We start from the raw sequence: 8,668 nt of genomic DNA, 5'->3' as shown, positions 1-8,668 counted from the left end.
AAAATTGTTATCCCACAATGGACACGTAAAACTTTTTTGGGGGTCTTGTGAAATTTTGCCCATAATTTTTCCATCTTCGTACGTACTAATATTCTTTGTTAATTAGACGGAGTGGGGAAAGTCGCGGAAAAAGTGGTTGACACGGTGAAGGAGGTGGCCGGAGTGGCCGAGAAGGTCGCGGCCGATATTTCGGAAGCGCTGCCGGATGGTAGCCGTCTAAAGAAAGAGGTTTCGGATATCGAACGTTTCGTAGAAAAAGTAGAGAAGGATGCAGAGCAAGCGGAAAAAATCATACACAAGGTTTGATTACTATTAATCCTTTTTTTAGCTTAAAATACGTTGCAAGTGGTAGTGTATGATATTTGACGTGACAAGCTGACCATGAACTATACTCATCTCTCATATTTCCATAGGTTGATATTGGATATGTTTTTAATCTATAGATTGCGTTTAATATTGGATGTAGACTTTTTGGTCGGTGGTTACGTACAAGCAAGTAGCGTTTCTTTGGTCAAAGTCGTAACTCCTTTTATATCTTCCAAATGAAGCATATATGTAATTGAATTTTATAGAGTATATCTTCTCCTCTATACTCATAGGAGGACCTGAAGATTCACTATTTGTGATACAGTAAATGTTACAGTGAACTATTGTAGCAATATTACTGTAGAAAAAAGCTGTAGCATTTTTAAAAAAAATATTATGTTACTTATAAAAAACTGTAGCATTTAAAAATCACTGTAGCAAAAATAAAAAAAAAGGTCAATCTATGCTGAGATTAGATTATGTTCATTGATTTCAATGGGAAGTCCATGTTCCTAATAAAAATTATTATAATATAGCAGAAAGTCATAATTCATGTTGAATAAGAAGGACATAATGATAATTATATTAGAAATGAATCGTAACCGTCTTCATACAAATGAGCATTATGATTATAAAGGTGATCTTTCTAATGTCAATAAGAGTGCGGAGAATAAGAATTTGAAAGGAAAAGAAAACAATTAGGTATTTCAAAGGTTTTTAAATTTCAATGAGAGAAATTGGGTTCATTTTCCCTTTATTATATTTATGATAAATTGTGGTAAACTAAGGACACATTTGTTCTGAGCTGAAGTCTCATTAATGATACAGGTTGACGAAATAACAGAAAAGGTAGACGCACGTGTGGAGCCTATTATTGATGAAGAAGAGAAAATTGAGGAAGAAACGCAAGAGAAAGAGAAAGGGGAAAAAGGAGTCTGACTCAAGTTCAAACTTGTAATAAAAACTTTTAAGGAATACGATGTACATATTTCTTAATATATAGTTCCGAAAATAAGTTACCATCGTCCATATTAATTGTAATCATATAATCGAAGTTTAGACTGTTTAGTCTGTCAAAATGAACCTTTATCGAAAGACATGTTACTATCTGTTCTCTTATATGGTGTATTTGGTAGGAACGTAACGATAGAATCTTTTCTAACAAAAGGAAGAGATCCCTGGAGATTTTGAGCAAAATTTTGACATTTTCATCATTTTGGTTAGGTTCTAAACCTATAACTGCGCGAGCTGCTAGGCTTCAAGAGAGGAGAAGGAAAAGAGCTGCTGAAGGACATGTCGATGCTGGAGGAATTGCGAGTACAGTGATTCAACTTGAATGATTCTTAACTCCAGATTCTTGAAGTTTTTTTGGTTCTTGAGTTTTAAAACTCTGGTTAAAGATACAGTGATCTGCTATTTTGTTTTGGGAGTAGTTGATAGCTTCTTCTTTGCTTTGGGAAAGGATAATCCTATGTTGTGGAGCAGGAGCTCTTTTGATTTGTAATTTTTGTTTGAACTAGAGTACACACTCTTGGTTGGGGGTGTGTATCTGTTTGTAACAACCAAGTTTTATTATTAATTTAGCTGGCTGAATTACTGTTATGATTAATAGTAATTCATCCTTTTTCTCAAAAAAAAATGAACCTTTATCCAAGTCATTCGTATATGAAGTGCAATACATTAATATTCTAAAATTATGATCAAACTTTAAAAATATTTTGAATAAAAAATTAACATGGAAGCAAACATATCATAGTTTCTTTCACTCCTCTCTATATATCGAGACTATTATCCCAAAATACTTTAATTAATTGTGAGAGTGCGACATATGTCATTCATTTCTAACATACCTCCCTTGAAAACAACTATATTTATAGGTTTATGCTATTATTTATATTCATTATTCATTTATTATTGGGATGGTTTATCTTGAAAACAATAACGGATAAATATTTTTCCGATTGGTTTTGATGACTGTTTATGTATGTTTTGTTAAATCACAATTTATCATAGTGTGCGCGCAACATTGTAAACTAAAGTTGGCGCATGACGGATAATAACTAGGGGTGCAAAAGGTTCAGATATGACTCAAATTTGATTCTTATCATATATGTATTTACTTACCGATCACGAATACAAACACTAATGAATATGTGTCTCGATAAGCAAAATTCATATTCATATTCGCTAAAATCAGATACGGATTCAGGTATACATATGAATATATAAGTTAATATACACGTAGATACAAAACAGATATGAGAAAACTAAATAATATTGAAAAAAATATAGGTCATATGATACGATAGGGTTCATTATATGTTTGTTATATTTGAAAAAGCTAAGATTAGATCTCTTGATCCTCAAAATTAACCTCAACCCCATTAATTTAAGCATTAAAACTAGTACGACTCACAATCGTACGACCTATATATATTTTGGTATTTTGAATACAGATTCAAATATTTCACCACATTTCTGTATCTATAACTATATTCTATCAGATACATATTTTTGTAACCATATTGCCATCCTAACAAATATGGATATAAATATTGGATACATATATTTTTGTGCACCCCTAATAACAACTCTGGTTCTATTCTTAAACCAAAGTGCCTCAACATAATACAATAGTGAGTGAAACATCCTTTTAGTATTTTGCAAAAGATCCGACTTCGATTCTTTCGAGAACCATTGGGTTTGGGTGGTACACACCGACCCCAAAGGGGGGGTTATTTGTTGAGACAAGTTGGGACTAAGTGAGATAATTGTTCTAATGGATTGATTTTATCTCTTTGGGATATTTTGAGGAAAAATGCCTTAGTGACCCAAAAACATGGGGCCCTAGGACAGGTGATGTGTCGGCTCCCCGTCCTATGATGCACTATTCATGAGACAATTTGAGTCTCATGTAATACATTATTTTTAGGTGAGGTGCATCATATAGGGAGCCGACACCTCACTTGTCCCATGTAGGGTCTCATATTTTTGGGTTCCTGTATCACCATCATATTTTGAGTGGTGTAAAGTGAGTCAATTTAGGATAATGAGACAATTTGAAGATTTGATTTGATAATTCATGCGGGATAATTGATGATGTGACACCTTATTAAAATACAATATTTATTAATCAATTAAGTCTAAATTAATTTACCTAATTGGTTTAGCATATTATTTGGTATGTTATTATAATGTAATACATTAATTTACTTTATACTAAACTATAATATTATATTATAATTACTAATTAATTATAACTATATTAATGTTATTAATTAATTTAATATAATATATTATAATAATATGATATATTATATAATAATTGATATAGTATACAAACAATATATTTAATATAATATATTTTCAATAATATAATATTTAATCAAAAGTTATAATACTTTATTTAATTCAATATAATATTATTTAAAATATTAAATTATTATTAAAAATATAATATTTTATTTATTTTTATGATAATTACTATAATTTAAATAGAATAATTGGTGACATGACTCCTTATTAAAATATAATATTTATAATAATCATAATATACTATTAATATGTTAAATATTATTAATTAAAAATATTATTAAATAATATATTATATAATATTATAATTATCATAATATTGACAATATATTTAAGACTATTACTTAATATAATATTGAAAATTATTGGATTCTGATACCCAAACTGGATCAAGATAAACGGATCCCAAATGGATCCGACTGCATATCCTCGAGATAAACCCTGAACGCTTGCATTTTTTTTTCAGGAAAGCGTACTCTTCCGAAAAAAAAAAGGGAAAAAAAAAACAATGGCGCTTCAGTTTCTCAATCTCCCATCAATTCCCCATCCTCTCTCTTCTCTCCGCTTCTCAAAACCCAATCCCTCATCTGAACTCTCTCCCCCCCTGTTAATCTCACCTCCTACGTGTTTAAAATGCTGCACTCGTTTGAATCCTCGGTTCAATTCTTTCGTCCCTCGAACGAGCAGCTCGATATCAGCTCAAACAACTGAAGGAGGAGGAGGAGTGAGGGGACCAGCGGTTGAGATTTATGACAGGAAGAGGTTGATCGCGCAGAACATACCATGGACTTGTACGGCTGAAGATATCAGAGCCCTCTTTGGGAAGCATGGGGATGTGCTCGATGTTGAGGTGCTTTCTTTTTCTTTTTTTACTTTCCCTCCTTCGCTTTTGGATTTTGGTCAATTTGGGATACTGGGTTTTGCTGTGTTTTCCATATATGTGCCGTGGATTGGTTGTTTGAATCTGGGGGGAATTGATGATCGATTGCTTATATTAAGAATGCAGAAACACACGTGAAACTGATCGATGGATTTCGGTGAATTTGGGTCTCTGGGTTCTATTTTGTGCAGGTCGCTGAGTGTTGAACAGTAATGCAGAGTTGTAGTGATGAGGATGGTGAAATTCCTGGGGTTTAGTGTTTGAGTTTTCTTTTTTATCTTTTTGCGCCATAATTGTTGTTCAAAATAGGAAAAATTACATGATACAAAGAGATGTGCCGTGATCCCTTTTAGGGATAAGGCCTTGTGCAGCTCAAATGCGAATATGACCTACCGCTGGAGGAGTATACTAATGCAAAGTCCCAACTTATCCCCAGCAATATATTTTAGGAAGGGGGTAGAACACTATTTATGTTTATTTATTCATATGATATCAAAAATTCAGGTATGGTGAAAAAGTTGTAAGAAAATTTTGTGAAGATTTACACCTATATAAATACTAAAACAAAAACAAAAAAATAAGAAAGTTATATTGCCAACTCTACCAATAAATTTATATCAGAAAAGTAATTGTTTGGGGGAAGTTGAAGAACTTAAAGCCCCAACTGATGTTTTCTTTAAATAGAGTTTGTTAGATTTTCTGATAATGGAGACAAATCCATAAATGATTTTGTCATTCGAAAAGAAAACATCAGTTGGAGATATGAGATGCACAGCATGCACTTGCGTGATTTTAGATTATGACTCCAAATTTTCTGGTTATTTGAAAAAATTTCAGTTTTTTGTGGCTAGCTATTTGGTCACATTTTAATAAATTGCTCATCCCTTTTGAATGGAAAAGGCTTGAAGGCCACTGATGATGATATTTTAGTTGGGCATATTATTTAAATAAGAGGGTTCTTGGCTTTTATGAGTAATGGATATATTTGATTGATTCCATTGATGGGCCACTAAAATTTCTTGTTCTTTGTGCTCTAATTATTATTTTCTGTTTATCTTATCCTCTCTTTTCAGCTCTCTATGTATAACAAAACTAGAAACAGAGGTTTAGCATTCATCACTATGGCATCAGAAGAAGAGGCAAATGTGGCCCTCACTAACCTCAATTCCTACGTGAGTGTTCAAGGTCTTGAACTGCTGTTTGTTTACATTATAGTAAAATTATGTTAATTTGATTATCGGTTAACATTTGGTGATATAGGATATGGATGGTCGAAACATAAAGATTGAATATGCTAGACCAAAGAAAAATCCTCGTGCTGAAGTAGAAGCTCCAACAAAAAAGTATACTGTTTATGTAGGAAACTTGGCTTATAGGGTAAGCTCTCAAGATCTTCGGGAGCTCTTTGATACCGGTGGCAAAGTTATCTCTGCTGAAGTCATTTATCAGAGCAAACCTAGAAGACCTGCAGGTTATGGATTTGTCTCCTTTGCTTCTATTGATGAAGCAAATAATGCAATATCTGATCTTAATGGCAAGGTGAAAATGGGATCATTTTTGTGAATCTTTTGTACCCATCATTATTGACATTATGGTTATCCTTGATACTAATCTGACTAGAATAATTTTTTTTATACTGCAGGGATTTATGGGGAGACCACTAAGGCTGGGACTAAGTAAACTACAAACTGAAGATATTGAAAAGATTATAGATGAGGACCTTGGAGGATCCAGTAAGGCATCAAATGAGATGAATACAAATGAAGAACTATCAAACTAATAATCTGAAGACTCAACAAATGAGGCAAAGTATGAGCTTCTAAACTTTCATGTTGTATATAATCATTTTTCTCTTAAGTTTTTCTTGTATCATGTGATATTCAGAATGTAGTGTCACTTTTTTTAACCAATGAGCAAAACTTACTTATTTTATGTAAAAGACTCTTAACAAGTATGTAACATGACATTGAGAATTATATGTTATATCAATTTTGCTCCTCTCATTTGATTGAAATGTTGATTCAATTCCAATTAATTAATTTAGTCTTGTTGATTCATTTTGTTTTTCTAATTATTTAGATCAAATTAGTCATGACCATTTTTGGAGTTTAAGATTTGGGTTCAAACGTGCTTTGTTTTTTGTCTACATCTAGGTATGAGGAGATTCTTGCTCTGGATCGCATTATTTAACACGCCTATGCTTGAATTCGGATCCCCCCCCCCCCCCCCGACCAGCTAGAACTATAGTCATAGGTTAGAGTTATTTATATGACCCAGAATGTAACATAATCTCTCATCTGGAGTACGTACAACTTTAATCAAATTTGAAAAATTGACAGAGATGCCTCTTTCATGACTTTCAACATCCAGGTTCTTTTAGTTGAGGTAAACATGCCTTTGAGCCCTTAGGTTTCCTGGAGAACTAGTTTCACTGTCAAATAAATGGAGTCTGAAGAACGACCGATCATAAAAACTGCCCTCATTTCTTTTGTTTCTAACTCCAACGAGAAATTTATTTCTTTTGAATCAAGAGAGGTGATAATTGAGTCATATAATCACTTTCAGGGTCTGCCTCTCGTGTTCTCTTTTCTGTCTTTTGTTTTCTCTCATCTTTTTTACTCCTTAACATTTTATTTTGCCTGGGAATCATAGCTTGTTCTGCTTTATTGTCTTTCTTTACCCCTTCATATTTTCCTCCTCTTATATCTTCGAGTACCTTTATCTTCTTGCTCCCATTCTCTAAATTCTTCTAGCGGGAAATCTTCATTATGTTTGCTTACCTTTTGTGCCTTTTGTTCATTTTAGGCTGTAGTATTGGTCCTATATTCTCTTATAAAAGGTAAGACTTAGGTAGCTTAGCGAGCCAACTAGTCCTTTGCAATTATCATTGATCAAGGTGCTAGATATTTGAGTTCAGCAACTTAAATCTTTCAGTTTAACGATGTTGTGAGATTCTTCCTGATTTACTGGTTGTTTAAAAGGATTGTATTAGTTTAGGACATGTTTGTTTTCGTCTTTGACTTCGTATTGGAGTCAGCAACATATTAAGTTACACATTTCCTCTAAATTCTCTACTTCTCAAGGCATGTTTGCTGTAGCTCATTTGTAGATGACAATGATGTTTGGTGTTCTATGCAACTATCTTCCATGTCACTTCAACTTTGCATCATCATTTTGCTTATTTTGCTTTGTTAGGTATCGTTTCCTATCAGGATTATTGTTGTTTGGCAACCCATCCATGTACTCAAATTGACCCAAATGAGACATAACAACCCATCCACTTATAACTTAGATCACCTTCTATCTTCTGCCACAACTTACATAATCTCTCTTCCTGAAGAAGAGATGAGAATGGTGTAAGGGGTGAAAATCAAATAGAGACATCTTTATGAAGTATCAAGTTCTTTATACTTGGATGGTAGAATTACTAGTTGCAATTCGACATATTTTATCGGACGTCAATGTTTCATAATATACCCATATTTTTCTATACTCGTATACGGTGGATTCTATTATTTATATACCTAAAAACTACATGGATGATATCGTGTACTATGCTTTCCGGGTCTTAGAATTGTTTCTTTATTTTGCATGGGCAATATGCAAGAAGCCATCAACCATGAACTCCTGACCCTGGCTCCTTGTCTCCATGAACAGACCACGAACCCTTTTGCTTCTCAAAAGCTCAGAGTTTTAGTAGGGCCAATGTTATCATGTAGATTGCAACTTGCAAATGATTTATTGATGAATGTGTGTATCAGAGATTGGCAGGTACTTAGCAAAGATCATGGCTCTCAATCTCAGTAGGATATTTGAGGCATATTAAGTGTCAGTATGTTGTTTCTTTCCTTCTTTTTAAGTTTTTGATTCCTTGTCTTCTCCTTTATTTCAAGCTGGGATTTTGATTTTGTGTAATTAGCGTTATTAAAATGAATAAATTGGTCTCTAGTACAATCTTTGTTCATTGATGTAGGCATCGAAAATTGCCTATAGGTCTCCACGAATAGCTCAGTGTTAAGGAACGACAATGAACATCACCATCTGGTTCACAGGAGTTCAATTGACGTCGGTGAACGTTTGAAGTGAACCGACGAACTACGTGAACTGACAGAATTTCGGAATAACGAAGGCACAGGCTAATCGAGAGCCCCGCGATGTTTACAAAAAGAA

The 8,668-nt window shown here is 33.3% G+C and overlaps 2 protein-coding genes across 6 annotated transcripts in view; both read left to right on the top strand.

Moving 5' to 3' along the window:
• Window positions 1-1,704, top strand: part of LOC109832048 — a 3,670-nt gene extending 1,966 nt beyond the window's left edge. The window contains exons 4-5 of one of the 2 annotated variants that reach the window (XM_020399502.1): window positions 107-300; window positions 1,531-1,704. In XM_020399502.1, coding sequence (XP_020255091.1) covers window positions 107-300; window positions 1,531-1,545 — 209 coding nt within the window. In that variant the 3' untranslated portion in view covers window positions 1,546-1,704. The other variant, XM_020399501.1, reaches the window with a different exon arrangement.
• LOC109832796 (28 kDa ribonucleoprotein, chloroplastic-like) lies at window positions 4,080-8,427 on the top strand. 4 transcript variants are annotated; one of them, XM_020400219.1, is made up of 5 exons: window positions 4,080-4,468; window positions 5,572-5,670; window positions 5,759-6,037; window positions 6,141-6,307; window positions 8,156-8,427. In XM_020400219.1, the coding sequence occupies exons 1-4, from the start codon at window positions 4,127-4,129 to the stop codon at window positions 6,276-6,278; spliced, it is 858 nt and encodes a 285-aa protein (XP_020255808.1). In that variant the 5' UTR covers window positions 4,080-4,126; the 3' UTR covers window positions 6,279-6,307; window positions 8,156-8,427. The 4 variants fall into 4 exon arrangements, with proteins under 4 accessions (XP_020255808.1, XP_020255807.1, XP_020255806.1 ...); XM_020400218.1 differs by having other exon boundaries at window positions 8,109-8,427; XM_020400217.1 differs by having other exon boundaries at window positions 8,106-8,427.

This window comes from Asparagus officinalis, chromosome 3 (assembly GCF_001876935.1).
Source record: "Asparagus officinalis chromosome 3, Aspof.V1, whole genome shotgun sequence".
Taxonomy (NCBI): Eukaryota; Viridiplantae; Streptophyta; class Magnoliopsida; order Asparagales; family Asparagaceae; genus Asparagus; species Asparagus officinalis.
The sequence above is the reverse complement of the archived record's forward strand: the minus strand, read 5'-3'. Positions and strand labels throughout refer to the sequence as shown.